At 40.2% G+C, this 21,503-nt stretch overlaps 1 protein-coding gene across 1 annotated transcript in view; it reads right to left on the bottom strand.

Annotated features, from left to right (window-relative positions):
- MFSD14B (major facilitator superfamily domain containing 14B) overlaps positions 1 to 21,141 on the bottom strand; it is a 117,617-nt gene extending 96,476 nt beyond the window's left edge. Inside the window, exon 1 of the mRNA XM_052645011.1 lies at positions 20,876 to 21,141. Within this exon, the coding sequence (XP_052500971.1) occupies positions 20,876 to 20,974 (99 nt within the window). The 5' untranslated portion in view covers positions 20,975 to 21,141. The remainder of the gene's footprint in view (positions 1 to 20,875) is intronic.
- Between the last annotated feature and the right edge of the window lie 362 nt (positions 21,142 to 21,503).

Raw genomic sequence — 21,503 nt, 5'->3', positions numbered from 1 at the left:
AAATAGATTAAAGACCTAAATGTAAGATGAGAAACTATAAAACTTTTAAAAGAAAACATAGGCAGACCACTTGATGACATAAATCAAAGCAAGATCCTCTATGAACCACCTCCTAGAGTAACAGAAATAAAAACAAAAGTAAACAAGTGGGACCTGATTAAACTTAAAAGTTTTTGTACAGCTAAGGAAGTTATAAGCAAGGTGAAAAGACAACCCTCAGGGGAGAAAATAACAGCAAGTGAAACAACTGACAAAAGATCAATTTCAAATATACAAGCAGTTCGTACAACTCAATACCAGAAAAGCAAACAACCCAATCAAAAAGTGAGAAAAGACCTATACAGACATTTCTGCCCTATACAGACATTTCTGCAAAGAAGACATACAGATGACTAACAAACACATGAAAAGATGCTCAACATTGCTCGTTATTAGAGAACTGCAAATTGAAACTACAAAGAGGTATCACCTCACACTGGTCAGAATGGCCATCATCAAAAAGTCTACAAATAATAAATGCTGGAGAGGGTGTGGAGAAAAGGGAACGCTCTTGCACTGTTGGTGGGCATGCAAATTCATACAGCCATTATAGGAGACAGTATGGAGAGTCCTTAAAAAGCTACGAGTAAAACCACCATATGACCCAGCAATCCCACTCCTAGGCATATACCCTAAGGAAACCAAAACTGAAAAAGACACATATATCCCACTATTCACTGCAGCACTATTTACAACAGCTAGAACATGGAAGAGGCTTCCCTTGTGGCTCAGCTGGTAAAGAACATGGAGGCAACCTAGATGTCCATCGGCAGAGGAATGGATAAAGAAGTTGTGGTACATATACACAATTGAATATTCAGTTCAGTTCAGTTACTCAGTCGTGTCCGACTCTTTGCAACCCCATGAATCGCAGCATGCCAGGCCTCCCTGTCCATCACCAACTCCCGGAGTTCACTCAGACTCATGTCCATTGAGTCAGTGATGCCATCCAGCCATCTCATCCTCTGCTGTCCCCTTCTCCTCCTGCCCCCAATACCTCCCAACATCAGAGTCTTTTCCAATGAGTCAACTCTTCACATCAGGTGGCCAAAGTATTAGAGGTTCAGCTTCAACATAAGTCCTTCCAATGAACAGCCAGGATTGATCTCCTTAGGATGGACTGGTTGGATCTGCTTGCAGTCCAAGGGACTCTCAAGAGTCTTCTCCAACACCACAGTTCAAAGGCATCAAGTCTTCGGTGCTCAGCTTTCTTCACAGTCCAACTCTCACATCCATACATGACCACTGGAAAAACCATAGCCTTGACTAGACGGACCTTTGTTGGCAAAGTAATTACTCAGTCATAAAAAGAATGCGTTTGAGTCAATGAAGTGGATGAACCTAGAGCCTACCATACAGAGTGAAGTAAGTCAGAAAGAGAAAGATAAATACCATATACTAATGCAAATGTATGGAATTTAGAAACATGGTACTGAAGAATTTATTTACAGGGCAGCAGTGGAGTAACAGACATAGAGAATAGACTTACAGACACAGGGAGAGGGAAGGAGAGGGTGAGATGTATGGAGAGAGTAACATGGAAACCTGTATTACCATATCTAAAATACATAGCCAGTGGGAACTTGCTGTTATGTCTCAGGGAACTCAAACAGGGGCTCTGTATCAACCTAGAGGGGTGGGATGAAGAGGGAGATGGGAGGGAGGGGGTATATGTATACCTATGGCTGATTCATATTGAGAATTGACAGAAAACAACAAAATTCTGTAAAGCAATTATCCTTCAACTAAAAAACTAAATAAATTTATAGCTAAAAAAGAGAGATAGTGTTTCATCTAGAATAAGGTGATGAATACACGGGTATATTCATAACAAAATAGTAAAAATACCAAAAATTTATTAAGTCACCAAAAATTTAAAAAACAACTTGCCACATCAACAGTGCTTGAAAGCACCTGTCTCCTCATATTCCAATATTACAAATAAGTTTCACATTTTTGTTAGACTTTTAAAAAATGATTATCTCATTCTATTTTGGATTTCCCTGATTACAAATGAAATTGAGCTTCTTTCCTATGGTTATTGCTGTAGCTGCTGCTAAGTTGTTTCAGTTGTGTCTGACCCTGTGTGACCCCATAGACGGCAGCCCACCAGGCTCCCCCGTCCCTGGGATTCTCCAGACACTGGAGTGGGTTGCCATTTCCTTCTCCAATGCATGAAAGTGAAAAGTGAAAGTGAAGTCGCTCAGTCATGTCCCAACTCTTAATGACCCCATGGACTGCAGCCTACTGGTGGGCTGGCTCCTCTGTCCATGGGATTTTCCAGGCAAAACTACTGGAGTGGGGTGCCATTGCCTTCTCCTCCTATGGTTATTAGGCATTTGTATTTTTTCTATGAATTGTTTACCTTTTGTACTTTTCATTAAAAGTGTGATATATCATATTTATTTACAGGACCCCTTTACGTTCAATATAGTTTTCCTGGTGGCTCAGATGGTAAAGATTCTGCCTGCAATGCGGGAAACCAGAGTTTGATCCCCAGGTTGGGAAGATCCCCTGGAGGAGGAAATGGCAACCCACTCTGGTATTACTGCCTGGAAAATCCCATGGATGGTGGAGCCTGGCAGGCTACAGTCCACAGGGTCGCAAAGAGTTAGACAACACTGAGAAACTTCACTCACAATCAATATCAAAGATATTTATAGTGTGCAACATTAAGTCAATCCCCCTCATCCACTGGCACCTACACCCTTTAGAAAAGGCACAAACAGAAAAATCAACAATTAACTGCAGACTTCCATATCCACTTCCAATAATGGATAGAACAGTTAGACAAGATTGACAAACAGACTTCACCAACACTGTACACTAACTAGACATGACAGATGTTGAGTATCCTACCCTACTACAGCAGAATACACATTCTTCTCATGTGCACGTGAAAAGACTATAAAACAAGTCTGAATAAATTTTAAAGAATTAAAAATCACACAAAGTATATTGACCACAATGAAATGAAACCAGAAGTCAGTAACATACAAAAATTTGGAAAATTCATAAATGTGAATATTAATCAATGTATACCTAAAAATGATGATGGGTGAAAGATGAACTCACAAGGCAAGTTACCAAACTATCAGATGAAGGAAAAGAAAAACAACATATCAAATCTTCTTGAGTGCAGCTAAAGCAGTGTTTAGAGGCAAACTTATAGCTGTAAATGCCTGATAACAGAAGATGTGAAGTCAATAATCTAGCTTTTCACTGTAAGAAACTAGAAAAGAGCAAACACAAAGCAAAAAAAAAAAAAAAAAAAGGAAAGAAAGAACAGATTATAGAAAAGTAAAAGCAATATAGAAAAGCTACAAAGTCAAAAGTTGATATTTATGAAAATATCAAAATATTGACAAATCTTTAGCAAAACTAACAAGAAAAATAGAGGGAAGACTTAAATTGGTAAAATCGAAAGTGAAAGATATGTCACAAGGGATTACTCAGTACTCAGGCATGTGTATGCCAACAAATTGGATAAACTAGTTGAAAGGGACAAATTCCTATAAACACAAAATCTACTAAGGCTGAATCAAGAACAGATTATAAAAACAGACCTAGAACTAGTGAGAAGAATGAATCAGCGATCAAAAACCTCCTGACAAAGAAAAGCCCTGAATCTGATGGTTTCACTTTAAACCAAACATTTAAAGAACACCAATCCCTCTCAGACTCTTCTCACAATTGAACACATTTTATGAAGCCTCTCTATGATGACAGCATTACCTGTATAAAGTCAGACAAACACACTTCAAGAAAAGACAACTAGAGAGTAGTTTTCCTATGTTGTTGATGTAATCAGTTCAGTTCAGTCACTCAGTTGTGTCCAACTCTTTGCGACCCCATGAACTGCAGCACACCAGGCCTCCCTGTCCATCACCAACTCCCGGAGTTCACTTAGACTCACGTCCATTGAGTCAGTGATGCCATCCAGCCATCTCATTCTCGGTCATCCCCTTCTCCTCCTGCCCCCAATTCCTCCCAGCATCAGAGTCTTTTCCAGTGAGTCAACTCTTTGCATGAGGTGGCCAAAGTACTAGAGTTTCAGCTTTAGCATCAATCCTTCCAAAGAAATCCCAGGGCTGATCTCCTTCAGAATGGACTGGTTGGACCTCCTTGCAGTCCAAGGGACTCTCAAGAGTCTCCTCCAACACCACAGTTCAAAAGCATCAATTCTTTGGCACTCAGCCTTCTTCACAGTCCAACTCTCACATCCATACATGACCATAGGAAAACCATAGCCTTGACTAGACGGACCTTAGTCAGCAAAGTAATGTCTCTGCTTTTGAATATGCTATCTAGGTTGGTCATAACTTTCCTTCCAAGGAGTAAGTGTCTTTTAATTTCATGGCTGCAATCACCATCTGCAGTGATTTTGGAGCCCCAAAAAATAAAGTCTGACACTGCTTCCACTGTTTCCCCATCTATTTCCCATGAAGTGATGGGACCGGATGCCATGATCTTCGTTTTCTGAATGTTGAGCTTTAGGCCAACTTTTTCACTCTCCTCTTTCACTTTCATCAAGAGGCTTTTTAGTTCCTCTTCACTTTCTGCCATAAGGGTGGTGTCATCTGCATATCTGAGGTTATTGATATTTCTCCCGGCAATCTTGATTCCAGCTTGTGTTTCTTCCAGCCCAGCGTTTCTCATGATGTACTCTGCATAGAAGTTAAATAAGCAGGGTGACAATATACAGCCTTGACGTACTCCTTTTCCTGTTTGGAAACAGTCTGTTGTTCCATGTCCACTTCTATCTGCTGCTTCCTGACCTGCATACAGATTTCTCAAGAGGCAGGTCAGGTGGTTAACAAAATACTAGCAAACCAAATGTAGCAGCATACTAAAAGAGCTATACACCACGACCAAGTGAGATTTATTCCCGGAATGTAAAAATATGTCATATATGAAAAGCAACCAATGAAATATACCATATCAAAATGAAGGGGGAACAACTCACATGCTCAACCTCAAATGACGCAGAAAAAGCATTCCACAAAATTAACACCTTTCTATGGTTTAAAAAAAAAATCTGAAAAACAAGCATCTAAGGAAACTATCTCAATATAATAAAGGGCACATATGCAAACTCCATACCTAACATCAAAATAGTCAAAGGTGGAAAAAACTTTTTATCCAAGATCAGGAGGATGCCCAGCTTCACAGTTTATATTCAACACAGTAGTGGAAGTTCTAGCCAGAGTAATTAGGGAAGAAAATAAAAAATCAAAATGGAAAGGAAGGATCAAAATTATTTCTATTTAAGATGTGATCATATATGGAAATCTCAAGGAACCTTAAATAGCCAAAATAAATCTAGAAAAATTAGAACAAACCTGTAGTTCTCACAATTCCTGATCTGAAAACATATTACTGGGTTAGCTAAAAACTTCCTTTGGCTTTTAAGTTAAAAAATAAAAGACTTTTTTTTTTTTTTAATTTTCACGACGAACTTTACTGAATAATGTATTCACCATTTTGTTCCACTACCTTCTGCCATTTTGCAGGCAACTTCAAAATTCCATCATCCAAAGCTTTTATCTTTTTGAGCAAAGAACTGCTCCAGGTGCCTTCTACAGTCTTCCAGGGAATTGACACTTTTTCCATTAAGAGAATTTTATAAATACTGAAATGAATGGAAATCTGGAAGTACAATGTCTGGCTAATATAGCAGAGAAATCAGAACTTCCCTGCCAAGATGTAACAGTTTCTGCCTGGTCACCAAGGAAACATACAATCTTGCATTATCATGATGGAAGAGTATGCGTTTTCTGTTGACTAATTCCTGACGCTTTTTAGTCAAGTATTGCTTTTAGTTTGTCTAACTGGGAGCAGTACTTGTTGGAAATAATCAATTGGTTTTCCAGAAGGAGCTCATAATAGGAGACTCCCTCCAATCCCACCATACACACAACGTCACCTTCTTTGCATGAAAACCAGCCTTGGTTTTCATTTGCTTGGTGGTTAAGTTTGCTTGCCCCATAATATCTTCACTTGTACATTATTGTACACTATCCACTGTTCATCACCTGTAACAATTTGTTTTAAAAACACAATGTTTTCATTATGTTTAAGTAGAGAATCACGTATAGAAACATAGTCAAGATTTTTTTGGCTTAATTTAGGTGGAACTCAAACACCAAAGTGATTAACACAACCAAGCTGGTACAATTGGTTTTCAACACTTGATTTGGATATTTTGGGTGTGTCAGCTATCTCCTGCATGACATACCATTGATTGTTCTCAATTAATGTCTTGATTTAATTGCTTTCAACTTCAACTGGTTTACCTGACTGTGGAGCATTGTCCAGCAAGAAATCTCCAGCATAAAACTTTGGAAACTACTTTTGACATATTCAGTCAGTCACAGCACCCTCTCCATACACTGCACGTATTTTTCTCTCTTTTTTTTTTTTGCATTTCAATTGCATTTTTACCTTTCTTGAAATAATAAAGCATAATATGTCCAAATTTTGTTTTTTCCATCTTCAATATTAAAACGGATACACAAAAATTCACCAATTTTTTTTTTTTATTAAATGCATGCTGATACAACAGCTGTCACAATAAAATCTAACAAACTTGTTCTAAATGAACTTAAAGACAACTAAGCACTACTAGAGCCATCTTACGGAAAAACCAGAATGAACTTTTTTGCCAACCCAATGCAAAAATAATCAAAACAGTGTGGTACTGTGATAAAGACAGACATATAGACCAAATTAGTATAAGAGAATCCAGAGATAAACACTTGCACAATGGTCAAATAATTTGCAACAAGGGTGCTAAGACCATTCAACGGAGAAAGAACAGTTTCTTCAATGAACAGTGCTAGGGAAGTGGGATATTCACATGCACAAGAATGCAGGAGACCTTTTTACTTTACATCATGTACAGAAAGGGCTTCCCTGGTGGCTCAGCCTGTAAAGAATCTGCCCACAATGCGGGAGAGCAGGGTTCAATCCCTGCTTTAGGAAGATTCCACTGGAGAAGGGAAAGGCTACCCACTCCAGTATTCTGGCCCGGAGAATTCCAAAGAGTCCAAAATGACTGAGTGACTTTCACTTTCACTTTCTCATGTGCAAAAAACAAACTCAAAATGGGTCAATGCCTTGAACATAGGAGCTAAAACTATAAAACTTAGATGACAACACAAAACAAAAGTTTCATGACATTGGACTTGGCAATAGAGACATTACTTTGCCAACAAAGGTCCGTCTAGTCAAGGCTATGGTTTTTCCAGTGATCATGTATGGATGTGAGAGTTGGACTGTGAAGAAAGCTAAGTGCCGAAGACTTGATGCTTTTGAATTGTGGTGTTGGAGAAGACACTCGAGAGTCCCTTGGACTGCAAGGAGATCCAATCAGTCCATTCTGAAGGAGATCAGCCCTGGTATTTCTTTGGAGGGAATAATGCTGAAGCTGAAACTCCAGTACTTTGGCCACCTGATGTGAAGAGTTGACTCATTGGAAAAGACTCTGACGCTGGGAGGGATTGGGGGCAGGAGGAGAAGGGGACGACAGAGGATGAGATGGCTGGATGGCATCACTGACTCGATGGACGTGAGTCTGAGTGAATCCTGGGTGTTGGTGATGGACAGAGGCCTGGCGTGCTGTGATTCATGGGGTTGCAAAGAGTTGGACACGACTGAGCGACTGAACTGAACTGAACTAAACACCAAGAGAAAAAGAAAAAAATAGATACACTAAACTTGATCAAAACACAAACCTCTCCGCTGCTCTGTGAAAATCTGAAGGGACAACATGAGGAGGAAGGTGGGAAGTGGGGGGTTCAGGGGAGGGGACATACATATGCCTATGGCCGATTCATGTACGGCAAAAACCATCACAAGGCTGTAAGGTAATTACTGTCCAATTAAAAATTTTTTTTAAAGTAATACAAGAAATCCATATGTTGATAGCCTCACTTAAAACTCTAAATAAAAATAACTATGCTCAAAAAAAAAAAAAAAAGTACAAACCTGTTGTATTTAATGTCCTTGTATCAAAGGACATTATTAACAGAAGGAAAAGACAACCCATAGGAGAATCTGCAAATCACATATCAGATAAGAGATTAATATCCAGAATATATTAACTCAAGAACACACACACACACACACATACACACATCAAAAATTGGGCAAGAAGAAATAAATACATGAAGGGATGCTCAATATCACCAATCATTAGGGAATGAAAACCAAAAGAAAAATGTGATATTACTTTGTGTTTATTAGGATGCCTAAGACTGAAAAACAAAAATTAAAACCAGAAAATAAGTGCTGACAAAGATATAGAGAAATTGGAACCCTGGTGCATTGTTAGTCAGAATGTAATATGCTATGGCCATTGTGAAAAACAGTATGGGGTTTCTAAGAAAACTTAAAATAGATCCAATGTGGAGGAGCTCGAAGGCTTTGAGCAAATACTGAAAACGTATTTGCTCCACTCATGACGAAGGTTGGAAGCTGGGAAGAGCATAACAAAGGGTTATGAGCATTTACCGAGTGCCCAAGGCTGGGAACGGATAAGGAAGGGTTATATGCCTGGCCTTGAGGCATTTGAAGGTTTTTTTTGACCACCTGTTTTTGAGAGCAAGGACTGTTGTTTTATAAGACTCTCTCTAGAGTTTCGCCAAAGCTATGTTATGGCTTGGGCGGTGGGAACTGTATTTTATGCTTGAATGCTTTAATGTTTATCTAGAATGGCTACGTGCAAGTCAGCCTTATGCTCTATTCCCTAAAAATTATAAAACTACACAATTGGATAATAAACTTTGTCAGTCCACTAGAGGCTGTCCCTGAGTGTCCTTTTTAGAGTGCGGTTCTCCAAGCCTTACTATAGATCCAGTAATTCTACTTTCTAAATGCAAAAGGACTGAATGCAGGGTCTCAAAGAGGTATTTACATCTACATTCATAGCAGCATTATTCACAACAGCCAAAAGGTAGAAGCCACCCAAGTGTCCACTGGTATATTAATGTATGAACAAAATATGCTATATGAATGTAATGGAATATTTTTCAGCAACAAAGACAGGAAATTCTGACATGTTACAACATGGATAAACCTTGAAGAGACTATGCTAAGTGAAATAAGCCAGTCATAAAAGGACAGATGCTGTATGATTCTATTTATACTAGGTACCTAAAGTAGTCAGCTTCATAAAGACAGAAAGTAGACAGTGGTTGCCAGGGGCTGGGAGGACAGGGAGATGGGGAGTTAACAGTTTAATGGGTACTGACTGAGGTCAGTTGGGATAATGAAAAGTTCTGGAGATGGACAATAGTAATGGTTGCACAACAATTCTAATGTACTCAAATGCCACTGAAGCATACATTTAAAAATGGCCAACACGATCATTTTTATGTTATGTATATATATACAGTATGAATTTTTTAGAAAAAGTAATTCGAAATAGATCACAGACTCCAAAATTAGGTCCCTTAGTTTCATGATAAGCTTGTATACACAACACTATCATCACCATCCATGCAAGAGAAAGTTATGGTGGACTCCATTAAAATTAAAAATTTGTGTTTAACAAAGAGTTAAACTTTTATGCATATATAATAGCAAGTAAATATAAAGAAGAGCCAACCTGAGATGAAGAATACAATGCATGAAATGAAAAATCCACTAGAAGGAATCATCAATAGACTGAATGGTACAGAGGAATGGATCAACAAGCTGAAAGAGTAGCAGAAAAAACCAAAGCACAACTGAAAGAAGGAAGAACAAAAAGAAAGGAGCACAATGTAAAAGACCTTTAGGACAACATCAAGCATACTATAATACAAGTATTACAGGGGCCCAAAAGGAGAAAAGAAAGACTTACTTGAAGACACAATAGCTGAACATTTCCTAGACTGGGAAAAGGAAATAGACATCCCACAGAGTCCAGGAATCACGGACATCTGAAACATGGTCAACCCAAAGAGGACCGCACCAAGATAATTAGTAATTAAAATGGCAAAAATAAAGAGAGAATACCGAAAGCTACAAATTAAGCACAAGTGAACTACCATAAAGCTATCAGCTGATGTCTCAGCCTAATCTATGCAGATGAGAAGGGAGTGGCACAATACTTAAAATGATGAAAGGAAAAAGACCCACAAAGAATTTCATTCAGATCTGATGGCAAGATCAAAAGTTTTACAGACAAGCAAAAGCTTGTTCAGCACCACCAAATCAACTTTACGAGAGTATTAAAAGGGACTTCTCTAAGCGAGAAAACAAAGGCCACAACTAGAAACAAGAAAATGTAAAAGGAAAAATCTCATCTGTAAAGATAAACACAGAGCAGCTAATAAATAAGCCATGTATAAAGCCAGTAGGGATAAGTAGCAAAATTAGCTAGCAATAATTAGCAAAATCATCTATCTACGATAAGCAGATAAGGAATATAGAAAACAAAAAGATGTAAAAACAGTAAGTGTAGGGTAGCAGGAGTAAAAATGCAGGGTTATTAAGATGCATTTAAACTTAAGAGATCAGCAAATTAAATACAGAAAAAAAGAGTTAGTCACTCAGTCGTTCCAACTCTACAACTCCATGGACTGTAGCCTGCCAGGCTCCTCTGACCATGGGATTCTCCAGGCAAGAATACTTAAGTGGGTGGTCATTCCCTTCTACAAGGGATCTTCCTATAGTGTTGCAGGTCAGTTTTACTTCAAAAACAAGAAAACAAACTCATAGAAAAAGAGATCCGATCTGTGGTTACCAGAGATTGGGGGGAGGGATTGCATGAGGAGGTCAAAAGGTATGAATTTCCAGTTATAAGTACTAGGAATATAACATACAATGATACACATAATGAACACCACTGTATGTTATATATGAAAATTAAGATAGTAAGTCCTATCTTATAGTAAGTCCGATAAGAGTCGGACACAACGGAGCGACTTACACTTTTATAGTATGTTTACATTACACATAAGGTATGAGTGTGACAAGTGACACAGAAGAACTATTAAAAATTATAAAGCACAGCTGAGAAATTAAAGACATAAAATACATGGAGAGTACCTTGTTTATGGATCTATACTTTTTCAACTCTTCCTAAACTGATTTTCTGGATGGCCACAATCCCATTGAAACTATCAGCTGACTTTTTTGTGGAAACTGACAAGCTGATTTTATAATTCTAAAATGCAAAGGACTCAGAATAGCAGCCATGAAATTAAAAGACACTTGCTCCTTGGAAGAAAAGCTATGACAAATCTCGACAGCATATTAAAAAGCAGAGACATCACTTTGTTGACATAAGGCCATATAGTCAAAGCTACGGTTTTTCCAGTAGTCATGTATGAATGTGAGAGTTGGACCATCAAGAAGGCCGAGCCCCAAAGAATTTGAACTGTGGTGCTGTAGAAGACTTTGACAGACTCTTGGACAGCAAGGAGACCAAACTAGTCAATCCTAAAGGAAATCAACCCTGAATATTCACTGGAAGGACTGATGCTGAAGCTCCAATACTTTGACTACCTGATTCAAAGAGCCTGATCATTAGAAAAGACCTTGATGCTGGGAAATACTGAGGGCAGGGGGACAAGGAGACAACAGAGAATGAGACAGTTAGATGGCATCACCAACTCAATGGACATGAGTCTGAGCAAACTCTGGGAGAGAGTGAAGGACAGACAAGCTTGGCATGCTGCAGTCCGTGGAGTCGCAAAGAGTTGGACATGACAACAGAGTAGCCAAAATCATTTTAAAGAGAAAAACAAGGATGCAGGACAAACTCGACTTGTTTCAAATCTTATTATGAATCTCCAGTAATAGAGATTGAATGGTATTGATGTAAAGATAAACAGATCAATGAAACAAAATAGAGAATCCAGAACAGACGGACACACATATGGGAAAACTGAATTTTGACAATGGTACAAAGGCAATTCAATGAGTAAGTTTTCTCAACAGATGATACAATAATTCATTGCCACATACAAAAAAAAGAACTCCCAACCATACTTTGCACCATATAAAAACTAACTCAAAATGGGTCATAAAACTAACTGTAAAATCTAAAAAGATTCTAAAAATATAAAAGGAAATAATTGTGATATTGAGTTATGATTTCTTAGGTATGAAAACAAAAACAATCCTTAAAAGAACATACTGATAAAATTAAAACTTCATCAAAATTAAAACTTCTGCTCACAATATTTGCAAATGTATATCTGATAAAAGACTTGTAGCCCAAATAAATAAAAATAAATAAACATTATATCTCTATTATAATAACAAAACAACAAATAAAAAGGAATAAGAAGTGAACAGACACCTCACCAAGAAGATATATGATGGCAAGTAAGCTTCTGGAAAGATGCTGAACAAAATTAGCCATAGAAAGATGCAAAATAAAAGCACAGTAAGACACCACTACACATCTAACAGAAGGGCAAAAATTGACTGACCAAGGGCACGGGTCTGGTGGCAATAGAAAACTTTAAATTAAAATTTTAAAATAGTTTGGCAGTTCCTTAAAATATAAAACAATACACCTATCATATGTTCTAGCCATTCTACCCTTAAGTATGACATTTACTTAAAAGAAAATAAGGTATAGTTCATACAAAGATTGGTTGATGACTGCTCATTGCAGAAGGCAATGGTGCCCCACTCCAGTACTCCTGCCTGGAAAATCCCATGGACGGAGAAGCCTGGAAGGCTGCAGTCCATGGGGTCGCTGAGGGTCGGGCACGACTGAGCGACCTCACTTTCACGCATTGGAGAAGGAAATGGCACCCCACTCCAGTGTTCTTGCCTGGAGAATCCCAGGGACGGGGGAGCCTGGTGGGCTGCTGTCTATGGGATCGCACAGAGTCAGACACGACTGAAGTGACTTAGCAGCAGCAGCAGCCCAAAACTGGTGATAAATGAAATTTTCACCAAGGGATGAATGAAAAATCAAACTGTGATATATCCATACAATTGAACACTTTGTTGTTGTTGTTCAGTCATGCAGTCATGTTCAACTCTTTGTGAGCCCATGGACTGCAGCACGCCAGGCTGCCCTGTCCTTCACCATCTCCCAGAGCTTGCTCAAACTCATGTCCATTGAGTCAATGATGCCATCCAACCATCTCATCCTATATCGCCCCTTTCTCATCCTGCCTACAATCTTTCCCAGCATCAGGGTCTTTTCTAATGAGTCAGCTCTTTGCATCAGGTGGCCAAAGTACTGGAGCTTCAGCATCTTTAGGACTGACTGATTTCATCTCCTTTCAGTTCAAGGGACTCTCAAGAGTCTTCCCCAACACCACAGATCTAAAGCATCAATTCTTCGGTGTTCAGCCTTCTTTATGGTCAGACTCTCATATCCATATATGACAGTGGAAAAATATATATACTCCTGTTAAGCAGAGACAGTTGTACACTTTTATCATCACTACTGAATGTTTTCCTCAATAATGTAGTTCATATAATACAGAAATATAGGACTAAGACATGAAATTATTGCCATTTGAAAAACTTGTGACTATCCAGAAGGCATCAGAGAATTAATGTATTTTAAAGGTAAAAATTACCAATGTCAGCAATTAAAAAAAAAAAAGACTAAAGATCCAATAGTAATTTAAAAGAGCCTAAGAGGCTGTTAGGAACAGCTTTATGCCAATTAATCTGAAATTTTAGATGAAATGGACAAGTTCCTAGCAAAATACAACTTACTAAAACTAACTGAAAAAAATAAAAAATCAAACAGAAAATCTGAATTGTTCTAAAACTACGTTAGTCCAAAAAAGTGAAGAACTACAAAGTTCTATAACTGTATTTTCAATATTACACAAACTCTTCAGAGAATAAAATGGAACTCTCCAATTTGTTTTATAAAGTCAACCAAAACATCATATAACAGCAACAAGTTAATTTCACTGATAGTCATAATTGCTGGTTTAAACTTGACTGAGAAAGGGAAAGATACAAGCATCTGAATGCAGAGTTCCAAAGAATAGCAAGGAGAGATAAGAAAGCCTTCCTCAGCAATCAATGCAAAGAATTAGAGGAAAATAACAGAATGGGAAAGACTAGAGATCTCTTCAAGAAAATTAGAGACACCAAGGGAACATTTCATGCAAAGATGGGCTCGATAAAGGACAGAAATGGTTAAGACCTAACAGAAGCAGAAGATATTAAGAAGAGGTGGCAAGAATATACAGAAGAACTGTATGAAAAAGATCTTCATGACCCAGATAATCACGATGGTGTGATCACTCACCTAGAGCCAGACATCCTGGAATGTGAAGTCAAGTGGGCCTTAGAAAGAATCACTACGAACAAAGCTAATGGAGGTGATGGAATTTCAGTTAAGCTATTTCAAATTCTGAAAGATGATGCTGTGAAAGTGCTGCACTCAATATGCCAGCAAATTTGGAAAACTCAGCAGTGGCCACAGGACTGGAAAAGGTCAGTTTTCATTCCAATCCCAAAGAAAGGCAATGCCAAAGAATGCTCAAACTACCACACAATTGCACTCATCTCACATGCTAGCAAAGTAATGCTCAAAATTCTCCAAGCCAGACTTCAGCAATACATGAACTGTGAACTTCCTGATGTTCAAGCTGGTTTTAGAAAAGGCAGAGGAACCAGAGATCAAATTTCCAACATCCGCTGGATCATGGAAAAAGCAAGAGAGTTCCAGAAAAACATCTATTTCTGCTTTATTAACTATGCCAAAGCCTTTGACTGTGTGGATTACGAGAAACTGTGGAAAATTCTGAGAGACGGGAACACCAGACCACCTGACCTGCCTCTTAAGAAACCTATATGGAGGTCAGGAAGCAACAGTTAGATCTGGACATAGAACAGACTGGTTCCAAAAAGGAAAAGGAGTACGTCAAGGCTGTATATTGTCACCCTGCTTATTTAACTTATATGCAGAGTACATCATGAGAAATGCTGGGCTGTAAGAAGCACAAGCTGGAATGAAGACTACCGGGAGAAGGATCAATAACCTCAGATATGCAGATGACACCACCCTTATGGCAGAAAGTGAAGAGGAACTAAAAAGCCTCTTGATGAAAGTGAAAAGAGGAGAGTGAAAAAGTTGGCTTAAAACTCAACATTCAGAAAAGTAAGATCATGGCACGTGGTCCCATCACATCATGGGAAATAGATGGGGAAACAGTGGAAGCAGTGTCAGACTTTATTTTTTGGGGCTCCAAAATCACTGCAGATGGTGACTGCAGCCATGAAATTAAAAGATGCTTACTCCTCCGAAGGAAAGTTATGACCAACCTAGATAGCATATTCAAAAGCAGAGACATTATTTTTGCCAACAAAGGTCCGTCTAGCCAAGGCTATGGTTTTTCCTGTGATCATGTATGGATGTGAGAGTTGGACTGTGAATAAAGCTGAGCGCCAAAGAATTGATGCTTTTGAACTGTGGTGTTGGAGAAGACTCTTGAGAGTCCCTTGGACTGCAAGGAGATGCAACCAGTCCATTCTGAAGGAGATCAGCCCTGGGATTTCTTTGGAGGGAATGATGCTAAATCTGAAACTCCAGTACTTTGGCCACCTCATGCGAAGAGTTGACTCATTGGAAAAGACTCTGATGCTGGGAGGGATTGGGGGCAGGAGGAGAAGGGGACGATAGAGGATGAGATGGCTCGATGGCATCTCTGACTCGATGGACATGAGTCTGAGTGAACTCCGGGAGTTGGTGATGGACAAGGAGGCCTGGCGTGCTGCGATTCATGGGGTTGCAGTCGGACATGACTGAGAGACTGAACTGATTTACTTCTCTAATACACTGTCGTGTCCGACTCTGTGTGACCCCAGAGATGGCAGCCCACCAGGCTCCCCCGTCCCTGGGATTCTCCAGGCAAGAACACTGGAGTGGGGTGCCATTTCCTTCTCCAATGCATGAAAGTGAAAAGTGAAAGTGAAGTCGCTCAGTCGTGTCTGACTGTTTGCGACCCCATGGACTGCAGCCTACCAGGCTCCCCCGTCCATGGGATTTTCCAGGCAAGAGTAGTCGAGTGGGGTGCCATTGCCTTCTCCGAATACATTTACTGATGATTGCCTAAATATTTAGATTAAAAGATACACAGCTGTAGTCCCTATCTTCAAAGACTTAATCTGTTAAGACAGAGTGAAAGGATGCTTAGATACCCAAAGAAGCAAATTCTGAAAAATCCTGCCTTTATCAGGCCCAAGAACAATAAAACAACAACTCTGTGTTCTGATAAAGACTGGGCTTAATAACAGAAAGCTGTCTAGACATCTGCATAATTCTAAACATGAAACATAAATGTCTCTGCTATGAAAGCATGATGCAGTTACTCATAAATTGCAATAGATCAACTACCCATGAATGCTTTTAATCTTTTTTATGCTATCATTTATTTAACAGAGGTTGGTTGCACCACTGTCCCAGTACTGTTTTATTACTGAAATGACATACCGATTCCTAATAGTGTTAAGAACCAAAAGCTAATTTTAAGATAAATTTCCCCTAAAATGTCCCTAGGACCTCTTTCACTTTTGTTTTTGTTTTGTGTTTGTCTATACCACTCAGCATGTGGGATACAGGATCCTAGTTCCCTGATTAAGGATAAAACCAGTGCCACCCTACAGTGGGAGCGAGGAATCTTAACCACTGGACCACCAGGGAAGTCCTCTCTTTAATTTTTTACAAACAAAACATATCTAGTGATTTCAGCCTTTGTTTGTCTGTTTTGGTAACAAACTGCTGTTTGATATTACTTCCATTTTGCCCATATGACATTCTTGTTCCTGTAAATCAAAATTAGTCTTTACAAGGGCCCTCTCTGAAACAATGTGAGGAAAATCAACTAAACAGACATCAAATGTAACCAGAATGGCACTGATCCTGAGAAGCCATCCATCAGGGATCTTAACTGGTATCCTAGTACTGGCTTTTTTTTTTTTTTTTTTAAGTTTGTGAAGTCGCTCAGTCGTGTCCGACTCTTTGTGGCCCCATGGATTGTAGCCTACAATGCTCCTCCGTCCATGAGATTTTCCAGGCAAGAGTACTGGAGTGGGTTGCCATTTCCTTCTAATTGCTTTATAATATTGTGCTGGTACATCAACATCAATCAGCCACAGGCATACACGTGTTCCCTCCCTCCCATCTCCAGCCCTCTAGGTTGTCACAGAGCACTGGGTTGAGCTCCCTGTGTCATATAGCGAATTCCCACTGGCTGTCTATTTAACACATGGTGAGGTACGTGTTTCTGAAAGGTTGTTGTTCAATCACGACACCGGGATTCTTGGCCCCCGGAGAAGAATTCAATCCGGGGCCAGAGACGAGGCTTGATCACTCAGAGCTTTTGTGTAATAAAGTTTTATTAAAGTATAAAGGAGATAGAGAAAGCTTCTGACATAGGCATCAGAAGGGGGCAGAAAGAGTACCCCCCTGCTAGTATGCAGCTAGATGTTATATAGTCACCAGCAGTCTGTTAATGAAAGAAAGGAATGTCTCAAAACTTAGAATGGCACCAGGCCCCTCACCCATAAGATGTATTTTGGGATAATCTTGGCACCAAATGGTTTATCTTGGGCCATAAAAGGATTAACTTGAATCTTGAAGAAGGGCAGAGCACCATACAAATAGTTTCATTTACATAGATTAGAGGAACAATATCAGAGTATAACATACTGGTTTATCAAGTAGGTTCTGAGCCCAAAAGGTGGAACCAACTAAAAGACAGAGTTTGGGGTAAATGCATAGTACACTAGCATAGCTTAAGATAAACATTTCCATAAGAAAAAGGCAATGGTTAACTTCAAGTGAAACCAGGTGTCATTATGGCAACACAGAATTTTAAGAGAAACCTCCTTTTAAATTTGTATAGAGAAGGAGAAAATATCGCAGTTTGTTTCCTCCTGCCGCTTAAGAGAGATAAAAATGTCTGACAGTTGCAGGCTATTTCCTCCATTTGGAGACCCCTGGTCTTCCTGCCTGTTACCCTCTCATTTCCAGGCCACTCTCTCAATTCATCCCACCCTCGCCTTCCCCCACTGTGTTCACCAGTCTGTTCTCTATGTCTGCATCTCCACTGCTGCTCTGCAAATAGGTTCATCAGTACCATCTTTCTAGATTCCATACACATGTAATAATATACAATATTTCTTTCTCTTTCTGACTTACTTCACTCTGCACAATAGGCTCTAGGTTCATTCACCTCATTAGGACTGACTCAAATGTGCTCTTTTTCATAGCTGAGTAATATTCTACCATACATACATATAATATCTATATCCATTCATCTGTCAGTGGACATAACGTTTGCTTCTATGTAGTTCATGAACACTGTGAAATACCTAGTATGCAAAATTCAGTTGTATTTTCTTTGGAGGAAATCTTTAATTCTCATTAGATGCTCAAAGGTAAATGACTCCAAAAGGGATTTCCCTTTACCTGGAAACAGGAAATATGCTTTCAATGATAATGCAAATAATTCTGACACAATGTTTCAAGGTGTTACATACACATACAACTAGGGAGAGAGAGAGCAAAGAAAGGACACTGAAACAAGAACTTATTTGCTACAGACACCTCCCTTTTCTAGAATGCATGATCTCTTAGAATAAATACGTGATTCCCTTCTATTATTCAGGTCAATACATCTCTTGCCAAACAAGACAGAAAACGGTTCAACCAAATCCCTGGACATGGGCAGTCTTGCTTGTGATTATTAGTAGCATCTAAAAACCTGAAACGATGAATACACTATTATAGAATCAAGGTATAAGGAAATTCGAACACATCAAAATGAATCAATTCTTGTTGTTTAGTTGCTAAACAACTGGGGGCGTGGGGGCGGGGTGGAGGCAAAGAATGTAGCACCTGTTAGCAACCTAGAAAGAAACTACAAGCAGGAAAGACTTATGATTTAGGGGTACTGGCATATGACATGATCATATTCAAGGCATTCACTTCTTTCCCAGGCCACACACATTACAAAACATGCCACTGGCTGACCTCTGTCACCTGCCCATTCTACTGATCTCACTAAACAGAGCAAGCACCAAAACTCATTGTCAGGATTCACTGCAATTTATCAACGCTGACTAGCTGCACCCTCAGAGGCAAGGAAAGACTGGACAGGAATCTATTTATTCCTATTTAGCAGCAAGACTCCTATCAGTTTCATTGACTACACATCTTTCAAAAGTTTCTGCTCTAAGCACATAAACTTAGCAATTTTAATTTTTAGGTTGGGCTCTAGTTACTGTATAGATTAGTACATGGGAGAGAACTGAACGCTTTTTATCAGTCACAGATGACTTATACATTCTGACCAATCATTTATGTTCAAAATATTGAGAAAGGTTGTATATAACTTGCCCTAAGTTATATAGGTAATAAAAGGTGGAAAGGGAAATTCCAAGCATGTTCATCTAATCATTATGCTACAATGTGTCAAGTTGTCAGGTTATTTTTTTATACAATAAGCCAAGGAAAGCCAATGAAAATATTTAAGGACAGCAGCAATGATCATACTTACATTCTTGATTCCACTAATCAATAAGGTGGAGAGCAACCTGATGGTAAAGCAACAGTATCAAAGTCAAAATCTAGCTCAAAAATGCTGAGGAACTGAACCACAGGAATGCAGAAAGGATAAAAAAAACACAGAACCTAAAATCTTTACCTGGTAAACGTAAATAGACTTATTAATGTATGAGATGAAAATATGGAAAAGGATGAAGGAGGCTACCTCCAAGCTTGGTACCTTGGCCAATGGTCAGTAATTATGGTCTATTGATTCAAAGACAGGAGGAGGAGCTGGCAATTTGGTCTCCTCTAAGCGGCAGGAAGACAAGTCTACTTTTTATGTAATTAAAAACAAAACGAGAAAAACCCAATTCTACAGAATTTCCCTCCTACCGAAAAACCTTCCCACTTTCCAGAAATCTTATCTTTGAAATGAGGAACCCTTAAGGGTTGTTTTTCCAAAAATAAAAAGTCATTTGGGCAGGAGGGGGTCTTCAACATTATTTAGCATTCTTTTAAAAGCAAATTAAATTCGAAGCCGATTGCATACAATTTAATTTTCCTAAAGTTTCTATTTTTCTTTGGAAGTCTCGTTGGCATTAGTTTGTATTCACTGTACCATTTCTATGTCTGTCTAAAATAAACTCCAAAAAATATTTTAAAAAATGACACTCTATGCTTAGAGTTCCACCGTCAGACATCTAAACGCCACGAACATAGCCTGTCTGCCAACCCAGGCCAATAAAACCAGTGCTTCAGAAGTCATCTGAATCTCACGTGAAACTGTTAAAGAGATTGGTCTGAATAAACTCCTCAGCCGAGCCCTGGGATCGGCAGCTCCCTCTGATATCTTGCTCACCAAACGCTGCAGCGACAGCCTAGAGAACCAAGAAGGAACAGGAAGGACCTGCCCAGCATCCACTCAACCTTCCGGGTCCAGGATCCAGGGCCCAAGGCAGGTTCTGAATGCTCTCCGCACATCTTCTAAGTTGGCTCAAGCCAGAAATGAACCATGAAAGCAGTACCGGCTGTCACGTGTATGGAGAACTCTGAAAAAATCAAATTACTTATATTCACAATCCCACATCGGGCGTCTTCTGAAACAACCAAGTCGCCTAATTTTTAATCTAGCGGTGAGCAACGCTAGGGCAGTGATGAAGTCGGCTGGCTGAGTCGGAAAAGTTTTCCGAGAGCCAGAGCCCCTGCGCCGAGCTGACGGTCAATGCCTCACGCCCAAGCGGAACCAGATCCCAGTCCCGCAATGGGTGGCCCTGGACTCCGGCCGCGAACACGGCCCAACCTCCCCTGACTCCGGGTTTCGGGCTGGGCGATGCGGCCGGCCTCCAAGCCCACGCTCACCGAGTTGCCGCCCGCGGCCCGGGAGCCCGCGCGCTTCTCTGGCATGGCTCCTGCCTCCGCCTCCGACGCTGCTTTCTCCTCCGGAGGTTCCGCGTTCATGCTGCGGTCATGCCTCCGCCGGCTCCGGGCGCCCCTGGATTACAGCTTAGCTGCAAAAGCGGTGGCGGGGCCCGCGCTCTCATGGGCTCTGGGGCCCAAAACGGCCGTAGGTCAAGCGGCAGGCCAGCAGCAAGGCCGTGGGTTGTGAGGGATGCGGAGGCAGCAAGAGCGCGACTGCAACCACAGCCGTCGAACCGAACACAACTCAGGTAGCTGCCCACCTCTTCCTCGGCCGGCCCGCCCCGCCCCCGCTTCTCCCACAAGCTGCCGCGGGGAAGGAGGCCTCCGCCCGGATCTCAGCTCCCGCCAGAAGCTGGGGTCCAGCACCTGAAGCCTCAGCGGCGCCTGCCCACCTCAGGCCCCTCCTCCACGCTTCCGGGGCCTCCTTGGCTTCCGGATTCCGCAGCGCGCCGGAAATGCGTCATCACCTAAGGCCTCCAATCGTATTTTCTTTTTCCTGAGCTGGTGTGGATAAGTGAGAGTGTCGGTGTATATTGTTAGTGACTGTACTTTTGGCCTTGGTTTGGAA

Source organism: Budorcas taxicolor, chromosome 8 (assembly GCF_023091745.1).
Source record: "Budorcas taxicolor isolate Tak-1 chromosome 8, Takin1.1, whole genome shotgun sequence".
NCBI lineage: Eukaryota > Metazoa > Chordata > Mammalia > Artiodactyla > Bovidae > Budorcas > Budorcas taxicolor.
Note: the sequence above shows the minus strand (reverse complement) of the source record. Positions and strands in the feature narration are given on the sequence as shown.